Here is a 21,443-nt window from a genome sequence, read left to right as displayed (position 1 = left end):
AAGTCGAATTGATTTCTTGCACATGTGCATTTCACAGAGTAGGCGTTCCCAAATGGAAATATGCAGATATATGCTAGAACGGGCCAATAAGATCTTGCTAGCTCGTGCTTGGCTCTGCCCACCTCCTTACTTGTTCTGCCCACTATGATTTGTCTGTTCCCAATCGAAACGACAGGCTGCGGTCTACTGTATCTGTGGTTGTCTGTGGTGAACCTGATTGGTCAACGTCAATGAGGTCAGCAGCAAGGCTACGCTGCCACCACTCTAAAATGACAGGCTTTGGGGATTTGGGAGGTGTCCATCATGAATCCCTGAGGTGTTCTAAAATCCCCATAGGAATGGGACCATGGGTCTTTTATCTCAGACGTTGTATGGTCTGTCTCCCTTTATCTCTCTCACTCTTCCTTCTCTCGCTAAATGAAAACATAAAATGAAAATGAAATGAAACACGGCCCCTAAAAATGTTTTTTGTGAAAATAATGTGTTATTGTATGTATTCGACCAACACTATTTTACTGATAATTACCTAATAAGCAGTAGTCCTTTAAAGCTGCAGGTATGGTTATGGTTGGAGGTGTGTCCAACCCACAGGTGCCATTTTGAATTAGGCTGCAGTCCCATTGTTTGAGAGAGCCTAGCAGGGTTGTTCCACGAAAAGGGTGCCTATTGCATCCCTTTGATATTTTAAGCAGAAATTGTTCGCCAATATAATGTTTTAAAAGCCTGTTATATTAAATTAAGTGCCCTTTAAAGAGATTCTCTGGTACTTTTTTATACTTTTTAGCCAGTAGTTCTGAAAGTAGCACTTACAATACAAAAATGGTCCCTGAAAATTGCGTACTACGTCACACAGTGTATGTGCAGACACTATATGTGCACAACGTCATTGCTCTCTCTCACTCTCTCTGCTGTGTACACTGAGCCTTATGAATAAAGGCTTGCCAAAGTGCCAATGTCCCTCTGTCAACCCCGTGTCATTTCTAGGAAGATTTCAACCCACTTAATCCCCAAAATTCTCCAAATTTCACCATCATTGTAAAGCCCTAGTTATTTTGTTGCTTTGACAAAGTAATTCCTGAAGATTATTATTTATTTCATGTGATTAGTGATTCATTTACGTCTGTCCCTCGTTTTAACATTGAACATCTAATAATATATGTATGTATCTCTATCCTTGATCTGGTCTTGTCTATTATTGTTCTGAATTATGTTATGTTTTGTGTGGACCCCAGATAGAGGCCCCTGTTGCTTTTGCAACAGCTAACGGGGATCCAAATGAAATCCTAACTCCTAATCCTACTGTTCAAATCATAGTTTAAAAACAGGTGAGCTGGTTCTACTCTTGGCCATTTTTTTGGGTGTTTCTGGGTGTGAAACTAAGCGGGCCAAGCATAACACGTCAACCCTGTTATCCATAAATAGACAGGCTAGAAATGTTTTGGCAATTATTGTTTTTTTAGGAAACTCCCTGTTGTACACATCATCATCACCCCACTTTACGAATCTTGTTGTCTTACATAGTTTCCATTCTCTTATTGGCTCAGACATTGGGGCATAGATTCTAGTGGTGGCGTGACATGCATACTCCTACTGTTGCCTATCACTGATTATGCTAATGTTCCTGACCAAAGGTCTTCACAAGTTCAGACCGAAGTTGTTTATGTATGATTAACCCATGTGTGTGTCCAGTAGCCTTCACAAGATCAGACATGGCCCAGACCAGACAAGTCTTGTTGGTTTACCTTGCCTAATCCACACAGATTCTGCTTTTTACATGTCCAATGGTCAATTCGATAGCTGATCTAGCTTTATACAGACTTCATTCTACTTACACATGTCTAAGATTTTAACTTATATTGATTATTCTTTCTACTTCAAAGAGAACAGTATAGTTACTGAGAATCACCAGATGACTGGAAAATCCTCCCACAGACCTTACATCTAAGAGGTTTAAGGGAGTATGCAAGCTCGGATAGGCGCCAGCCGAACTTGAGGCACAATTGAACATCTAGCTAAAGTGTTTGGTGCGGTATTTCTCAAGTAAAAAAATTGACATGACTGCAGAAATGAAAGATTTCTGAGAACATGTCAACAACTTCATCAGCAAGCTGTAAAATCTTAAATACTCTAAAGCACAAGGTCCACTCTCTTTATCAGTGCACAAAATCACTAGCCAGCTAAGCTCAATCTCTGTGTTTGTCAATGAAGCTGGCACATTGAGCAGACAGTCCACGTTAGCTACAGTAAATCAGCTTACCAAGTCACAGGCAAGTGGCAAAGTGCTTTGGTTTCGTTTTTACAACGTTCTCACAATCTATTACCGGAGTGTGCGTTTGTCTAATATTGTTTCATAGCGAATCATGAACACAAGAATAGGTTTTGAATTTTGGAATATTGTCAAGTGGCAGTTAGGATGCAAGTGTTCGCCTTCTCAAATCTCACTTTGCACAAAACAGTGGTAGACTCGAGTGATGACTATCAAACATATCAGCAAGTAGCCGCTCAATAAAGGGCTTAGGGACCAAGTGTTATTTTAACATAATATTGGCGAGTATTGTCTGAGGTTCTGCATAATGTGGGCAGGTCTGTCTGCAATACGATTGGATAGAGTGTACATGACAATTCTCCGCAGGCACAGTGGAGAACATGGGCCGTTCTTACAGTATTCTCCCTGTACACCAAGTCAGAACAGTAGGATAAGACCCATCATTCAGGGCATGTGAGGCAGAGCCCCACCTGTTTTGAGCCCTACCTGTTTAGCAATTTTTTGTTGTTGCCTGTTTTGCATGTCATTTTGGCATTAATACGTGTCACAAATCAGTTTGAAAACAAAAAATTTATTGAGTTAATAAAACAGCATACAAACATGGTCTCTTTTTTGGTTTATTGAGTTTCCCAGCTGCAAAATGCAGGTGTTTCAGCCGAGCTCAGTGCTTTCTGTGGTGGAGGGGCAGCCAGAGAAAAATACAAAGTGTAGGGGTTGGTAATCTTCTCTAGTTGTGATTGTGATTGTGATAGTTGTGATTGGTTCAGTGTTCTGTCACTCATGGGGACACTACATCACCGCAAAATCTACAGGGAGAGCTTGAATGTTCAAGCCCCCTTGGGTGCTGCCATAGATCTACATTAGAAGTGCACATCCATGATGGCTCAAGATAATTGGCCACAGATAAAATGATGTCAAATCACATTATATCTAAGTAGCTCTGATTGGACTGATCATGTCAACATCATACCTTCAAAATCTTAGCTAGCAAGCTAGACAAGGAGTCATCATCATGAATCACGTCGACAATATACTGGCAAAACCTTTTCAATCCTTTTCATATGAAGAGACATTTTAGATAAAACGTATCAGTGCCCTTCAGCCACTTGACATAAAAATTACACAAGAAGTTGGAAATTGAAAATTCAACAATGAGTGGTTTGGAAGGAATCAGTGGCTAACTGCAAGCGTTGCAAAGCAATCATTATTTTGCTTCCCCTGCTATTCGGTGTAAAGGGTCCAAGTCTGGGTTTAAGGGTCTCTTTTCCAAGCATAAAAGGATAAACATTCACTCGCAAAACCATGGGCCAGAAAAGGTTGAATACATTGGCCATGCTGTCAATCCAGCATGACACCTGCCGCATTCAAATCAACTGGAAACTCGGTACTGGGAAATCTCAGACTTCAGTGAGTTCAAGACAACTGGGAACTCGGGAAAAAACTAGCTCTGACTCAAAATTCCAACTCGGGAACTCTGGCATCTTTCTAGAGCTCTGACCTGAAGATCACTGACCTCATGATTCAACCTGGTTTATTCTGAGTTCCCAGTTGTCTTGAAAGCACAATAAATCCAGAGAATGTCAGACTTTGATGACAAAGTTTCACGACAAAATTTGCCCACAAGAAGGACTGCTGCACCACCTTCCTGTTCAAGTGAGAACAGCACAACGGTGATGCATAAATGATGTAATATGCCAGGGAGATATGTATACTGTAGCTAAGAAAGTATTACTAAGTGTATGTTGTTTAGTATGCTGTTAGTTGCCCATGTGCCTCACCCTAATCATTTGGTCCCTTTCCCCTCATAACTTAGCCTACTGCTCTGACTTGGTGGTGCACATGTAGCCTATAGCCTGTTTTAGAGGAATGTCATCATTGAATATTGTAATAGCTTTCATTGTCTGCTTATATGCCCCCTTTATTTATCCTACTGTTCTGACTTGGTGTACCGGGAGAATACTGTAAGAACGGCCCATGTTCTGAATTCTGTCACTGTACATTTCAAAAGTGCTGAACAAATAGTTATATTGACTATGTCTGTCTTAACACGCTCATTAATGTCTTAATTAAAATTACAGATAGCCTTTTATCCGCTCATCGTTCCCTTATGCCATGTTTACACTAGAATCATAAGCGTTTTCAACCAGATACATTTTAGGTCAGCTGCCCTTTTAAGAGCAATCCATTTTCCATTTCAGGGGTATAGACCAAAATTCGGGGGAGGGGGGACTGAGGAGTATTTAAAAATAATCATATATCATTTTTTGTTTTTGGCTCAATCTGATTGTGGGCCTTTGCAGGGCCTGGCTCTGCAGTGGGTGGGCCTGTGTCCACCCACACCCACCCATGTCTACAGCCCCTGATTTCCATTACATTTTTATTCCCCATTGGATTACAAATATTTATGTAGACTTGGACTTGGTTTTCCTTTCAAAGACCTTTTCATTTACATTGTGGGTTTGCTCTTTGGACTGTACAAGCAAGTCCAGGGACAGACTGCAGGCTTACGGAGACAGATACTCTACTTGAGCTTACATGTTCCAACACTCTCAGATGGCAGATCTGTGTGAAAGGCAACCAGCATTTCATAAATAGTTTAACACAGCCCATCTTATGTGTATACCTTCATGAAAAACCACATGATTTCACAGGTCTTTGAACACTTTACATGTGATGTAATGTCACAAGAAGTTTCACGTGGATATTTTTCACAGGTGATACCTTGCAAACAAAAATGTGTCATTAGGATATCCCCGGAACGTTACGCAATCAGTGTTCAGCTTACATATTTGACATACACGAGTATATTGTTACATATTCGACATACAGTGCATTTGGAAAGTATTCGTAACCGTTTTACACATTTTGTTACATTACAGGCTTATTCTAAAATGGATTAAATGTGTTTATTTTCCTCATCAATCTACACACAATACCCCATAATTACAAAGCAAAAACAGTTTTTTAGAAATGTTTGCAAATGTATTAAAACTAAAAACTAAAATCACATTTACATAAGTATTCAGACCCTGTACTCAGTACTTTGCTGAAGCACTTACAGCGATTACAACCTTGGGTCTTCTTGGGTATGATGCTACAAGCTTGGCACACCTGTATTTGGACTCCCAAGTGGCGCAGCGATCTAAGGCAATGCATCTCAGTACTGCTAGAGGCATCACTACAGACCCTGGTTCAATCGGGAGTCCCATAGTGTGGTGCACAATTGTCCCAGTGTTGTTAGGGGAGGGTTTGGCTGGTGTAAGCTGTCATTGTAAAATAGGACTTTTTTCTTAACTGACTTGCCTGGTTAAATAAAATACAATTTGGGGAGTTTCTCCTATTCTTCTCTGAATATCCTCTCAAGCTCTGTCAGGTTGGATGGGGAGCATCGCTGCACAGCTATTTTCAGGTCTATCCAGAGATGTTTGAATGGGTTCAAGTCTGGGTTCTGGCTGGGCCATCTCAAGGACATTCAGAGACTTGTCCCAAAGCCACTCCTGTGTTGTCTTTGCTGTGTGTTTACGGTCGTTGTCCTGTTGGAAGGTGAACTTTCGACCCCAGTCTGAGGTCCAGAGCACTCTGGAGCAGGTTTTCATCAAGGATCTCCTCGTACTTTTCTCCGTTCATTTTTCCCTCGATCCTGACTAGTCTCCCAATCCTTGCTAGTGAAAACATCCCCACAGCATGATGCTGCCACCCCCATGCTTCACCGTAGGGATGGTGCCTAGTTTCCTCCAGACGTGACTCTTGTCATTCAGGCCAAAGTGTTGAATCTTGGTTTCATCAGACCAGAGAATCTTGTTTCTAATGGTCTGAGTGTCCACCGTGTTTTTGGGGACCTTCAATACTACAGACAATTTTTTGTCTGGGAATCCATTGGGAGCGGCAGGGTAGCCTAGTGGTTAGAGTATTGGACTAGTAACCGCAAGGTTGCAAGTTCAAACCCCCGAGCTGACAAGGTACAAATCTGTCGTTCTGCCCCTGAACAGGCAGTTAACCCACTGTTCCTAGGCCGTCATTAAAAATAAGATGTTTTTCTTAACTGACTTGCCTGGTTAAATAAAGATAAAATTAGATGTTCAGGAGTCTTACGGCTTGGGGTTATAAGCTGTTTAGTAGCCTCTTGGACCTAGACTTGGCACTCCAGTACCGCTTGCCGTGTGGTAGCAGAGAGAACAGTCTATGACTAGGGTGGCTGGAGTCTTTGATGATTTTTAGGGCCTTCCACTGACAGCGCCTGGTATAGAGGTCCTGGATGGCAGGAAGCTTGGCCCCAGTGATGTACTGGGCCGTTCGCAATACCCACTGTAGCGCCTTGCGTTCGGAGGCCGAGCAGTTGCCATACCAGGCAGTGATGCAACCAATCAGGTTGCTCTCGATGGTGCAGCTGTAGAACCCTTTGAGGATCTGAGGACCCATGTCAAATCTTTTCAGTCTCCTGAGGTTATGTGGTGCACTCTTCACAACTGTCTTGGTGTGCTTGGACCATGTTAGTTTGGTGGTGATGTGGACACCAAGGAACTTGAAGCTCTCATAGACATGAAGCTCTCTCTTCCTACAAGCTTTCACAGTCTCACGTCAGAATTAGACATTCATCCATGTTTCTCAAACATCACATTTCGAAAATTGTTCCAAATGTCAAATTTCAAAGTGTTTAATGCTACTTCCCTTCCAAAAGAACACGTGAAGTGTGCAATTTCACATGTGAAATAGCTGTTTTCACGTTGAGCTGAAACTTTCACATGTAAAACAAAAGAGACACGTGTGAGGTCAGTCGTTCACATGTTAACACCACCTTTTCACATGTGAGAAAACTGTCATGTTTTTTTTCCCGAAGACTTTTAAATGTTGTCACGTGTAGTTTCATGGTATCAATTGCTGAAATTTTGCATCCCCATGTTGTCAGATTCATTTCACATGTGCTCAGTGTTTTCACATGTGCTCAATGTTTTCACATGTGCTCAATGTTTTCATATGTGTAGTTTCACGTTATCACGTTGCTTTTACATGTTGTCACTTGTTATCACATTAACTTCACATGTTAAATGTAGGTGTTTTTTCAGTAAGGGTACTGTATACAAACCCAGTGTCTTGAGAACGCACACACACTCATTACACATCATTTGTGAAATCTCTAGTACAATAAATATTCACAAGAATATTAATGTACTGTACTGTTGATACTTTCCGGTGGATATAAAAAGATATGTCTAGACACACATCCCCCCCCATCCCCCAGTTTGAGATGCTAGGGTCTCAGGTCTCCATGGTGATGTTAGTTAGGCTCAGTGGTGGTTGTGACATGATGGCTGAGGACTGACCTGGTTTAGAGTCCAGCTTCATGAATCATACATACAGGCCTCAGGGCAGAGAGATGGAGAAAGAAACTCTGTCTGTCCGCCCGTCCGTCCGTCCTTCCGTCCGTCTGTCTGTCTGACCATAGAGCACTTAACTGCTCTGTTGGATCACTGTAGTCATCTTCCTCTGAGCTGAGCCCTCTCACTTACACACACCTTGGACCTGTCTATGTTGAGTGCTCTCTTTCTCTCTCTCTCTCTCTCTCTCTCTCTCTCTCTCTCTCTCTCTCTCTTTCTCAAATTTTCTCCCATCCTCATTCTTGCTGAAGAGTTGATATCAGCATCTTCTCTTCCTCCACGGCAGCCAGGCATCATCATCTGTCTGTCTGTCTGTCTGTCTGTCTGTCTGTCTGTCTGTCTGTCTGTCTGTCTGTCTGTCTGTCTGTCTGTCTGTCTGTCTGTCTGTCTGTCTGTCTGTCTGTCTGTCTGTCTGTCTGTCTGTCTGTCTGTCTGTCTGTCTGTCTGTCTCTCTCTCTCTCTCTCTCTCTCTCTCTCTCTCTCTCTCTCTCTCCCTGTCTTCCCTCTATTCCTTCATGGCAGGCTTAATTAAGCAGAGATGTTTTGATTACCCCTGAGAGGGAGAGAGGGAGGGAGCAGGAGAGAGAGAGGGAGGGAGAGAGGGAGGGAGAGAGAGGGAGAGAGGGAGGGAGCAGGGAGAGAGAGAGGGAGAGAGGGAGGGAGCAGGGAGAGAGAGAGGGAGTGAGCAGGGAGAGAGAGGGAGAGAGGGAGGGAGCAGGGAGAGAGGGAGGGAGCAGGGAGAGAGAGAGAGGGAGAGAGAGAGAGAAAGAGGGAGAGAGAGAGAAAGAGGGAGAGAGAGCGAGAGAGAGAGAGGGGGAGAGAGGGAGGTAGAGAGAGAGAGAGAGAGAGAGAGAGAGAGAGAGAGAGAGAGAGAGAGAGAGAGAGCGGGAGCAGGGAGAGAGAGAGGGAGGGAGCAGGGAGAGAGAGAGAGAGGGAGCAGGGAGAGAGAGAGGGAGGGAACAGGGAGGGAGAGAGGGAGGGAGCAGGGAGAGAGAGAGGGAGGGAGCAGGGAGAGAGGGAGAGAGAGAGGGAGCAGGGAGAGAGAGAGGGAGGGAGCAGGGAGAGAGAGAGGGAGAGAGGGAGGGAGCAGGGAGAGAGAGAGGGAGAGAGGGAGGGAGCAGGGAGAGAGAGAGAGAGGGAGAGAGAGAGAGAAAGAGGGAGAGAGAGAGAAAGAGGGAGAGGAGAGATAGAGAGAGATAGAGAGAGCGAGCGAGAGAGAGAGGGGGGAGAGAGGGAGGTAGAGAGAGAGAGAGAGAGATAGAGAGAGAGAGCGAGAGAGAGAGAGAGGGAGGGAGCAGGGAGAGAGAGAGAGGGAGCAGGGAGAGAGAGAGGGAGGGAACAGGGAGGGAGAGAGGGAGGGAGCAGGGAGAGAGAGAGGGAGGGAGCAGGGAGAGAGGGAGAGAGAGAGGGAGCAGGGAGAGAGAGAGGGAGGGAGCAGGGAGAGAGAGAGGGAGGGAGCAGGGAGAGAGGGAGAGAGAGAGGGAGCAGGGAGAGAGGGAGAGAGAGAGGGAGCAGGGAGAGAGGGAGAGAGAGAGGGAGCAGGGAGAGAGAGAGGGAGGGAGCAGGGAGAGAGGGAGAGAGAGAGGGAGCAGGGAGAGAGAGAGGGAGGGAGCAGGGGAGAGAGAGGGAGGGAGCAGGGAGGGAGAGAGGGGGAGAGAGGGAGAGAAAGAGGGAGCAGGGAGAGAAAGAGGGAGGGAGCAGGGAGAGAGAGAGGGAGGGAGCAGGGAGAGAGAGAGAGAGGGCAGGAGCAGGGAGAGAGAGAGATAGGGAGCAGGGAGAGAGAGAGGGAGGGAGCAGGGAGGGAGAGAGGGAGGGCGGGAGCAGGGAGAGAGGGAGGGAGCAGGGAGGGAGAGAGGGGGAGAGAGGGAGAGAGAGAGGGAGCAGGGAGAGAGAGAGGGAGGGAGCAGGGAGAGAGAGAGGGAGGGAGCAGGGAGGGAGAGAGGGAGGGCGGGAGCAGGGAGAGAGGGAGGGAGCAGGGAGAACAGGGACAAGAAGTGATGGTTCAAACAGATGGTGGAGGAAAATGACCACTTAGAGGAACAGACCATCCTAACTCTCAGCTCTCCATTCAGCAAACCATTTAGTAAACACCTTGGAATGATAGCCCATGTGAACATGTACATGTTTTGAGCATCTCATTTGTTGTGTACCTATACTTTAACAAAGTGTCCCAATGTCAGAAGAACAAATATAATATAGTATTTTCTAGTCACATGTTGGTAATATGGGGCTAGCAAGTGACTCCTTCCAAGGTGTAACACAGAGCAAGAGTGAGAGTGCAGAGAGACACACAAAGCATTTGATTTCATTTTAGCTGCCAGTGATTGGCAAGGACTCGCAGGAGGTACAGTATGTTTGTTAATTTGATTTGATCAAGCTATGTAGCCTATTCCTTCTTGATGAATAAATAATACTTCAAATGTTTTGTTTCTCTGTAATACCAGCCACGTAGAAATGTTATGAAGTTGGCTTTAGGTAGCCAGCTAGATAGGTTCCTAATCTCCCAACCTCATACCTAGCTACCAAGCCATTTCAGGCTATCAATCATTTTAGCTTGCGTGTCTGCTGGCAAGTTTGCTAGACTTTAGAAAAGCAAGCAATTAGTAAATGTACTGAATAAGACTCACATTCTTTTCAATCATTTCCCCAGATTTTTTGCAGAGATGCAGAGATATTTAGTTTATTTAAAAAAAAACGAAGGTTCAGGAAGATACAGACAGCTCAAGAGGTATGCTAGATATGAAGAAATATACTTGGTTTCAATGTAATCTAGCACCTTATGATAATATCATGATATTTGTGTATTAATTCCGATGCCATGATATGTGCCTGTATTGATGATGTGTGTTATGATTCCATGTACTGTGTTGCAATTTGGATATAATAGCCTATGCATGTTAGTGCAGTATATTGACATGTGCTATTTATAACAGGCAGCGTGACCCTGTCATTAAAATGACAATTGAACAGGTAAAGAGGTATGCTTAGTTAACCTTTGCAGAAATGTTTTAATATATATATTTAATATATTTGACATATAATTAGGCATAATGATTATGTCTCTAGATTGCAGGAAAAAAAAATGTTTCGGCTGTTTGAAAAATGCTAAATTATTAGTGCACTATAAAGGGAATAGGGTGCCATTTGGGTTGCAATTTCGTGCAGCAGATTGCCACGAGGACACAGCTCAGTAGGACTGGAGCCAGGGACACACTCTCCAGACTGTCCCCTGGACAGGACAAAAGAAGATTTGTGAGCAAAAATCTGAGACAGTTTTTCCGTGAGAACTAATGTAGACTTTGGTTTGCTATTGTAAAAATGATGGATCACTCATTCACTGAGTATGAAACTTGCTGTGCTCAGTGTAAAACTTTCAGCAGAAAATAATTGTTAAACACGAAACACTAAACTAAACATGATGGTCTGGTAGAGCTATACTGTACAATTGTGGATCTAGGGAGCCGAACCTCAACAGTGTAAGTGGATACGAGGCTAACATTGTTGCCAATAGGCTGCCCAACACAAAAATAACTGGAACAAAGACACAATTAACTTCACAAGGCTAGACACAACACAAATAAATGGAAAGTAAATATATCAGACTGCCGACTAACGAGTAGCCAGTGTTTTTCAGTTTTTGAAATGAATGAGTTACATTTCCTAAACCTGTGTTTCCACAAGAAACCCATGAGAAAATAAATGAGCAGAGGAGAGAAAGCAAAGGAAAAATGTCTGTGGCTATGTTTGCTATAAAAATAAAAAAACGTGTTGCTGAGGTATTCAGAATGGTGCAAAAGATCACATGTGTGTCTGTAGACTAGCTAGCCCCTGTCCCTCTCATGTCTTCTTTTGTTAACAATCAAGAAAATAACTTCACCGTTTCTGAACGCAGAAAGAATTCACAGGACTAACAGCCGCATTCACTCAATATATGGATTTTTGGAAATGGGCTATTTGACTTCTGTACATTGTCAAAAAGTCAATGTTGACAGAGTGGTTGGGTTACTTATATTTCTATGGAGATTACAGAACCACAGAAATTCAGATATAGAATTGCCCTCAGGACTATGTTGTACAGTAAAAATATGTATCTCAATAATAGGCCTATGTGTACTTAATACCCCCCCCTCAAGAGGTCTGTAAATAAGATATTTCTGTTGGCAGTGAAATAAATAACTAGTGTACATGGCAAAGTTGTATCCTGTCATGATCAGTGGCAGCTGAAACATCTGCTGCAGTCATCACTGACCTCATCCACCCCTGCCAGTTTTCAGGGAACGTCTCTTCTCTCCTCTCCCACTCAGTCTTTTTTTCCTTAATTCTCTCCCAGCCTTTCGTTTTCTCTTCCTCCTCTCTCATTCTCATGACTGAGACCAGAAACATCATTTCCCTTGGTCTCTTCTTCAAAGACTAAAGCAGGGATGGGAAAACACATAAATGGAAATCCCATCTACTGTTCTTTTTCTCATGGAGAGAGGGAGCGTGAGAGACAGGGAGGGAGCGAAAGAGGGCGAGAGAGGAGAGCGAGAGCAGGTGAGAGGATAGATGGATTAGATCGATATCACCACATCATTTAGCCTGGCTGACCGCACGTCTTTAGACAGGAGATCCCCATGACAACGGTAACAAAACACAGGTGAATCCACACATTAGCGTCTGATGATCATCCAACCACGTCCCACCTCCCAGACAAAGGAGATAACGTATCATATTCAGCAGAAACTATTGTTACCTTTAGTCTTAAGTCCATGCTTGAATTCTCACTGACTCCGTCCCAAATGGTACCTTATTTCCTAAGTAGTGCACTACTTTTGACCAGGGCCCACAACTATTATTCAGTTGTAAGCCGGAGTCAGTGGTGTGAGTCGCCGGTGTGAACACTCAATTGGTTCAGAAGACAACTGTAGAGTATTTCTATTTCTCTCAGACACACACAAGCGCCATGGTAACAGTGTATTCCTCTGAAAGGTAGGAAATGCGATACAACAATCAGATAAAAATCTTTCTCACCCAAAAGTTTGGCCCCTCAAAATGAGAGCAGTTAATGGTCTCTGAAAAAAATAATGGTCTCTGGTGTTGGATCTGACTCTGGCTGAGAGCTCTCTTGAAAGATGAAATGAGAAGTGTTTGGGGACAAATTATAGTTGAGAGTCTCCTGCGAATGAACAAATAATGGGAAAGTTTTCAGGCCAGATACTTAATCTAAATGACGACAGTTATTGATTGCAGATCTATTTCTGCAAATAGGAAAACACAAACCATTTCAAATTTCAAAGTATTTTTCCTCACTCTTGACATATACTTTAACATTGAACTAGTTTCAGGCCCCACTGAGTGTATCCTTCCAGTAGCTGGATTGTGAAAGAGAGGAGAGAGGAGAGGAGGGAGGAGGGAGGAGGGGAGGGACTGTAGAAGGGCATGCAGGCGGGGCACAAAGCACAGCATGCTGGGTAGTGGAATGGTAGTGGAATCAATGGAGTGATAAATGGAACTAATTTCACCTGGAAGCTCCAATCATTACCTAAGCTTTGTCTCTCTGAATGCACAGAGAAGTGTAGTGTAGGGAAAGTCTCAAACCAATAACTACCTCCAATCATTACCGTAGCTTGGGTTCTGGTCTCTGTCTCCTCCTGTACGACCCTATGAAACCTCTCTACTAATGAGTTTTAAACATGGATGTATAGTGCATTGTACTGTATGACCAGTCGTATAGCCAGCCTGGGAGTGTTGTGCTAGTCTCAGACTATGCATCTGTCCTCTCCTTTCCTCTCTAGTCTTCTCCTGTCCTCTCTTGTCCTCTCTCACTCTTTCCTTTTCTATTTCTTCTTTCTAATTATTTTCCCACTGGGCACACACTGGTTGAATCCATATTGTTTCTACGCCATTTCAATAAAATGACGTTGAACCAATGTGGAATAAGTGTAGAATTGAAAAGGGAAATGGTGCTGCAGTGGATAGCTGCCGTTTTACTGGCTCCTGACCAATTTATTTACTCTGATCTTAACTTTTTTTTCATATAATATTTCCGCCATAATTTCCTATGACCGAAAACAGCTTCTGGACATTAGAACAGCGATCACTAATGATTAGCTGGCAAGTGTCTTCACTGACATTTTCAATCTCTCCCTGACCCAGTTTCAAGTAGACCACCATAGTCCCTGTGTGCCCTCCAAGCTAAGGTTGGCACCATAGTGCCCTCCAAGTTCATCACTAAGCTAAGGACCCTGGGACTAAACACCTCCCTTTGCAACTCGATTCTGGACTTCCTGACGGGAAGTGGTGACGCTAGGCAACAAGACACCCATCACTCTAACCCTCAACACGGGGGACCCTCAGGGTTGCGCGCTTCGTCCACTCCTGTACTCCCTGTACACCCACAACTGCGTGGCCGTGCACGACTCCAACACCATCATTAAGACAGCCTATAGGGAGGAGGTTAATGACCTGGCAGTGTGGTGCCAGGACAACAACTTCTCCCTCAATGTGAGCAAGACAAAGGAGCTGATCGTGGACAACAGGAAATGGAAGCCAAGCAAACCCCCTTCCACATCAACAAGACTGGTTCAAATAGTTGACCCTTTTTGCGCCAACTCTTTTGACCCCTCACATACGCTGCTGCTACTGTTTATTATCTATCCTGTTGCCTAGTCACTTTATCCCTATCTATATGTGCATATCTACCTCAATGTACACTGGTACCCCGTGTACATAGCCAAGTTGTCGTTTCTCAGTGTGTGTGTATGTACGCACCTAGGACTGAGACCCACTAGACAGTATAACTGTTTTAGTTTGGGTCTCCTGTAAGACTATGTTTGCCCACTGCTCTAAAGCCTAGGCATTCTCTCGGAGAGCTAACACCAGGCTTCAGGTCTCAAGCAACTCCTGGGAAACACTGAATCATGGGTCAGTGATTAAAACAGCTAAAGTACTGTACAGTCAGGAATCCTTGAAGTGATCGATCTCATTTGAGTGTCTGGAACATATAACACATCTTAAATATGTTTTCATACCACACTAGATGTTGTTCTAAGTACATTTCAGCAAGTATCATTGAAATGGGGGAAACTTTGGAACCATTGATAGAAATTGAAAACAGATGTCCATCCAGTGTGTTCTGAACACCTTATTGGAGGCCAAGGGATACAGCCAGGCGTTCGAGTAGGGTGTCCCAAATGGCTACCTATTCCCTATTTAGTGCAATACTTCGACCATGGGCCCTAGTCAAACATAGTGCACTATATAGGGAATAGAGTGCCATCTGGGACACAGCCTTATTTCTGGATCAGACCTTTACTTTACCACAGCTGGAGAGGAATGTACTGTACTGTATGGAAAGGAACTCTAATGTACAGTTTATATATGGAATGGAACTCAATGTACTGTATTTTGTTTCTATATGGGAGCTAACTGAAGGCCTGGGAGAAACTTCTCACCTGTCACTTCCTTCCTAAAAATGGTTTTATCCTTGTGGGAGGTTCAGTAAAAGTACTGAGGTGCTGTGGGAAGATATATTTGACCCAACATGACCCCTGGTGTGGTATTGTATGGATAGAGCAATAATGAAGATGTAAAAATAGTTAATTGACCAAACCATCCATGGAGGAAATAGTTAAATGCTTTCCTGCCTTGATACACACTCTACTGCAGCCATAGTAAGACCTGGCTCATGACAGTGAAAACACAGCTGAAAGGGGATTTCACTTATTTTATATTGCTGAGGTCGAATGAATATTAGTGAACATCAATGGAAAACAAACTGAAACTTGACATGGAAAAGATGTGTATGAAAATGTATTACTCTTGTATCACACTTGCATGAACATGACAAAACGCAAATGAGGACATCTTTAAAATGTCTTTATTGATCAACAAGATGGATCCAAGCTCCATTGATACAACACAATGTAGAGAATGATGCTCAGCATGTATGTAAGATGGAAAATAGTATACAAAAGATGGTTAATGTGTAGTTCATTATGTTTCTTATTTATCTTAATAAGACCCCTCCCCAAATGTAATGACATGAATACAGGAAAATGAAGACATAGCATAGTGTTTGCATGAGGGGGGTCAGTCCCCTTGATACACACATACTGTACACACACATATACAATGGAACAGCATACATCTGACTCAGTACACACACAAGTCCTGTGGTTATCACTGTTAACCCCTCCACTCTCTGTCTGATACACAAGTTGATAACAGATGTGGACAATGGTGAGAAGAGGTAAGAAGATGGTTGAACAATTATTTATATTTCTTCGCTATTCCAGAAAACAGAGGTTCAACCTGTATTTCCAACCCACTTCCAATCGCTGGTGTATTACAGTGAAACATAAATAACCTTCACCTTTTCAATTTCTTGATCCCTCCTTTCTTTCCTCCATACCATCAGACTTTGTAAGCTATGGGAGTGTACCAAATGGCACCCTATTCCCTTTATAGTGTCCTACTTTTGACCAGAGCCTACAGAGCACTATAAAGGGAATAAGGTACCATTTGGGACGCAGGCTATACACCACTGGGTCTGGGTGACTACTTGACCCTGTGACCTTTTAGTAGCGACCCTAGTCTCTCAGCAGAGTGGCTGCTGGGATACATTACATTAACAACCACCAGGATGATATATGCTTTCCATTTACCTACAGCCATTAAACACTGCACCGTAACGACTCGTGTTAAATGAAAATGTATTACTCTTGTTCACGTTGTAATCACTCAAGTTTAAGTCAATGACAGAATAGGGGGGAAAAAACAACCAAAAAACAGAAAGAAAAACAGCACCATAAAACTAGCCCTGCATGGCCATAGCTCCAGCCCTGGCTAGTGTTCTGTAGGTTCGGTTAGCACCAATGTTTCAGCCTGCCTCCCAGAGCAACACGTCTCCAAGGGATAGTGCAGGCTCCAGTCTCGAGCTACAGAACCAGATACAGATGTAGATACACACACACACTGACTGACATGTAGACGTAGACAAGAGACCCGGACTTACATTTGTGAATAAGCACACAGCCAGTGGTAAGTAATGCTAGAGACGTAAAAGGCAGACACGCAGGCGGCAAACAGGCCCGCGCACACACACACACACACACACACACACACACACACACACACACACACACACACACACACACACACACACACACACACACACACACACACACACACACACACACACACACACACACACACACACACACACACACACACACACACACAGGCATTTGAAAAGAAACAGGAGTGTATTTGCATCACTTGGTAAGTGGTAAAAAGTGCAAACAGAAGACAAAAAGCCCTAGAAGAAAGCCATGGCTGGATTGTGCCCTAAACATAACTGTAACCATTATGCCATTGTCTAAGTCAGACTCACAGCACAGACGCCATTTTGCAGCTGAGTTGTATTGTGACGGGGAAACAGTGAACTCTCTAGCCACAGTAGGGCTATCGTCTTACGCCCCGTATGTGTGTTCATGACCACAACCAAAGCCCAAGTAAGTGAACTGGGTCGACCTCTTTGTTGATGGCAGTTAGTTACCGTCTGGACTGGAGTGCAGTGGCAGTAGAATAAACACTACTGTCTGGCGTCTGCCCCTGTAGCCTGCTATCCAGCATGCTTTTAAATGATCCAAAACAGCTGTAAGAATCACAGAGTGGGCCTTTAAATGCCTGCATATCTTTAAAAGGTCTGATTTTTATCACGCGACTTAATGTGACACATAATACCAGTTAGAAGGATGTTGAGCTTTCAGTCTTGGTATTTCCCACATAAACATCAACATGGTTTAAGTCTGAAATATAAATGTTGTCATTTTTCCTTTTGTGGTCGGATTAGACTAAGGAAATCCCCCTAGAGTTTGGAGAATATATTTAGAGTTTGTTGTATTTGTCCTGGCTGCCGTATACTTGCTGAGTGTCTGGTAAATAAGGTTTAAGTACATGTCTATTGAGAGCACTGTACTGTGTCCTGACATCTCAAACCAATTGAGTTGTTTTCTACACATCAGACATGTGTGAGTTAATCTCTTCTGAGAGAAATGGATTGTGAGCAGAAGAGGTTTGGATTTGGTGAGGATTTACCATTAAGAACACAGCAAGGGGCAAGGGGAGAGCTTACACATGTAGCTAAAAGATGTCAAATCCCACCTCACACCCCCATAGCAAAACTATTCACATAACACACCCTTACGCCACAACCTCATTGGGTATATCATGTATATATAAATAGAAACAATGAGTTTCAAGGCATCATTTTTTAATCATATACTGATCAATTTATTAATTCTGTCAGGACATTTTCCATTGTCCCAATCGGCCTTACACGAAGAAGGAAGAAGGATGTCGCATTTGTTTTTGCAAAAAGAAAGTAGAAACCATTATCATGAAACAGACACACATTCAAACACTGCTCACCATGAAGCAACGACACTAGTTACTTTTTTAGAATTCGGTGACCAAATCAAATCAAGTTTCCTCTGGCCAACCTAACCTAACTCGCCAATTACCAAGAAATGACCTAAATGCCTGCTTCCTATAGCTCCGGTGAGATATTTTCCATTTGAATCGTGAGGTTCCAATGACTCTTTTGTTTTTATAGTACCAGAAAGGGAAAACCGCAGCCATGAAACATAAACAAATAGATGCAGACAAGGTATATTCAAGAGTTTGAGCATCGTCATCGAGTCCTTCCGTAAGCTTTGGGCAGAACCACTGGTCAAGCTGCATGCCACATGGTGTGATCTATTCGCATACAAGGAACCTGCAGGAATGTTCCACCGAACTGTAACTGCAACCTGTTTTCAAGCACTGGAGGAACAAACTGCTGTATCTGTGAATCCGGTTTGTCCATATGGTTTGTTTCCACTTCTTCTGTTTTATTTTCCTAGAGGTTTTCTGAGCAGAGTCCAAACGTGGATGTAGATGCTTGCATGCACTTGGACACAGGAGAAGACACTGCATTGTCTTGACTGACGTCACTGTCACTCCTATTGGTCCTCGGTCGAGAGACAAGTGCATCATGGGTAGTAGGCGTCTGTGACTTAAGTAGAACTCTCTCAACAAGGCAGTCAAGAAGATTAAATACGGTCTGTCCGTACGTTTACAAAGACCATACAATTATTTTGGGATGCAAACTTAACCAATACAGAACTACCATTTCAGAGGGGTAAGTGTCGGTTGACAGGACCAAACAATAAGCAAATCTATAGTGTAACAGCATTTTAATCTCTTTAACTTATCAGTATTTCCTATCAAACTGATATATATATATATCAAGTCAGATACCATAACAATACCATAACACTCAACTTTAGTGGCTTTTTTTCAAGAACCGTCATCCTCCCTATTTTGACTAATATCTTAAACTCTATATACAGGCAGAATCTTTCTCCTGTTCTGGTGGTCTGGCAAACCAGCGCTGAGGCCTCTGGGTAATAGAACATGGTCTGTGCCCCCAATGGCACCCTACTCCCTAGATATTATATACTACTAGTATCTAGGGAATAGGGTGTCATTTGGCACGCAGCTTGTTGAACCCATGACTATTTATCTTGGATAGCAACCAATATGGCCCCAACAGCTCTTTCAATAAACAAGTAAACAAATAAACAAACAAAGCAGTATACAAAATAGCAAAAAACAAGAAAATGAAACACAAGAACACAATTGATCTTTAATTAAGGCGATTAAAAATATTGCAAAATATTTTGGCCCCTGTTTTTGAGACAGACTGCCACAACAGTCAAAGTTTCCACTGCATAAACGATCAAGAAGAGCAGGGATAGAAAAAAGAAAAGAAAAGAAAAAGAAAGTGATAGCAAAAATCATTAAGAAAAAAAAAAGCATCCTCTTTAGAGAGAAAAAAGTATTTATTTGGTTTGGGTTGTATTTTTCTTCAGGACTGTTTTAAAGGGGACTGGAAAAACGTTCATTTTTGAAAAATAAATGATATTTTGAAGGAAAAAAACAATAAAAAGAGACAGGAGTTGGTAACTCGGTGGTTAACTTCAGCAACATTTGTTATTGGGGGTCTTTTGTCTTTCTGAGCGCGTGCAGTAGGGGTTAAGACCTAAGATTCTGTAGATAAGAACCGGCTGTTTTCCTCTGATTGGGCGACAGCCTGATATGACAACAGGAAGATGACTGACGCAGTGCACCATGGGAAGAGTTGAACGCCACATGAAAGTTCTTCCCCGTTTAAGAGCGGTTGCACCAGGCGCCGTCCTAAAAGGGCAGGGCTAGGAATGGGGGTTGAAGGGATACAAAATAACAGTACCCTCTGTTCAATCTCAGGGTGGAGGGGTATCTAGGCAAAGGCCCCACCCTCTCCCGCCCCCATTTGAAAAGACGGGGGAGTCTTGGGAGTAGGCCTAAAATGAGATCAGATCATAGTGGAGTCACCGACGTACTGCAACCGCCACCACCTGTCTGGATGTCATTTCCGGACCATTGATTCCATTATACTAGAGGGTATAATAAAGTCATATTGGTCCAACTAGCGGACCCCTGTGTGTCACCCAGAGTCATCACACCCACTCCTGCATGGAGCGTTTGCAGTACAGTATGTGTCTGGGCGTTCCCTTCCTCTTAAACTGGAAGACGGTGTAGACCAGGACAAGAAGACAGAGCGCCAGGACACAGGGGATCACGATGGCAATGGCCTTCACTGTGTTGGCCTCGTTTTCCAGCTCAATGACAATGTCGACGTCCTCCGTGGGCGGCCACTCGGGGTCGATGGGGGTCAAGTCGCAGCCCATGAAGTCCTTCAGGATGGAGCGGGGGTAACCGGGTTCGACTCGCAACCTCTGATTGTTGAACTTCCAGTACTCCTTCCCTTTGTAGAAGTAGGTGAAACCTGGAGAGATAAAGTGATGGAAAAAAGTGACAGAGGGGGATGAGAGAGAGAGAGACAGAGAGAGAGAGAGAGAGAGAGAGAGAGAGAGAGAATACAATTAAGTACAATCTGTTCACAGTCTAAGTGTCCTAATATGGTCTCCACAGGATTCATTTGGATGTCAATCTGAGGTTGGTAAAGAACTTGTTTCCCTGTAGTTTGTAATTCTTTCTATTCCAGGCGCCCAATATATCCCTGGGGGTTACAGGCCAGTAGAATAAAGCCCGGGCAGTGATAAAGACAAGTGCTTACTCCTCTCTGGATGACCTGAAACACTGGACCACAAACACACTGTAAACCAGTGACATATCCCCAGCATGACAACCTGGCTAAACTCCTCATCTCATCTCTCCTCTCCTCTATACCTCTCTGCATTATTCATGAATTCTTCAAAGAAAAGAGAGAGGGAAGAATAGATGAGATATGCGCTCTATTTCCAAGTGCACAGAGCAGAGGAGTTCTTTAGAAGGGAAGAGAGAGAGAAACAGAGAGAGAGCTAGAGAGAGTGAGAGTGAGGGAGAAACAGAGAGAATGGGGTTCTAAATCACATGGGCAGCTGAGTTGTTTACGGTTAGCAACCCAGGGAGTGAGAGAGGCGCGCTCCTCTGCGAGAGAGAGCAGTGTCCTGAAAGAGAGAAAGGGAGAGACTTGGCTTTTAGTTGAGCTCTGACTGGTGTGGGTGAAAGAAGAGTTTAATTCCAAAACCCTATATATATACATTTTCCATATCCATTTTCAGAAATGTTGGTAAATTAGCTATTATTATTTAAAGAAATGATAGAAGAGATTGGTGTGGTTTTTCACTATCTAATCCTGGCCCAGTTGTTCAATGACAGACATGTATTTGTTTGTCTCTCATTTCAGAGAGACAAATAATCCCACCATAAGACCGAGCACTGTGTGAAGGTGT

The 21,443-nt window shown here is 43.4% G+C and overlaps 1 protein-coding gene across 4 annotated transcripts in view; it reads right to left on the bottom strand.

Moving 5' to 3' along the window:
- Nucleotides 1-15,477: 15,477 nt before the first annotated feature.
- LOC112215564 (matrix metalloproteinase-16) overlaps nt 15,478-21,443 on the bottom strand; it is an 84,974-nt gene continuing 79,008 nt past the window's right edge. For all 4 annotated transcript variants that reach the window (XM_042299021.1, XM_042299023.1, XM_042299022.1 and 1 more), the window contains one exon: nt 15,478-20,494. In XM_042299021.1, coding sequence (XP_042154955.1) covers nt 20,166-20,494 — 329 coding nt within the window. In that variant the 3' untranslated portion in view covers nt 15,478-20,165. The remainder of the gene's footprint in view (nt 20,495-21,443) is intronic.

This window comes from Oncorhynchus tshawytscha, linkage group LG16 (assembly GCF_018296145.1).
Source record: "Oncorhynchus tshawytscha isolate Ot180627B linkage group LG16, Otsh_v2.0, whole genome shotgun sequence".
Lineage (NCBI taxonomy): Eukaryota > Metazoa > Chordata > Actinopteri > Salmoniformes > Salmonidae > Oncorhynchus > Oncorhynchus tshawytscha.
Note: the sequence above shows the minus strand (reverse complement) of the source record. Positions and strands in the feature narration are given on the sequence as shown.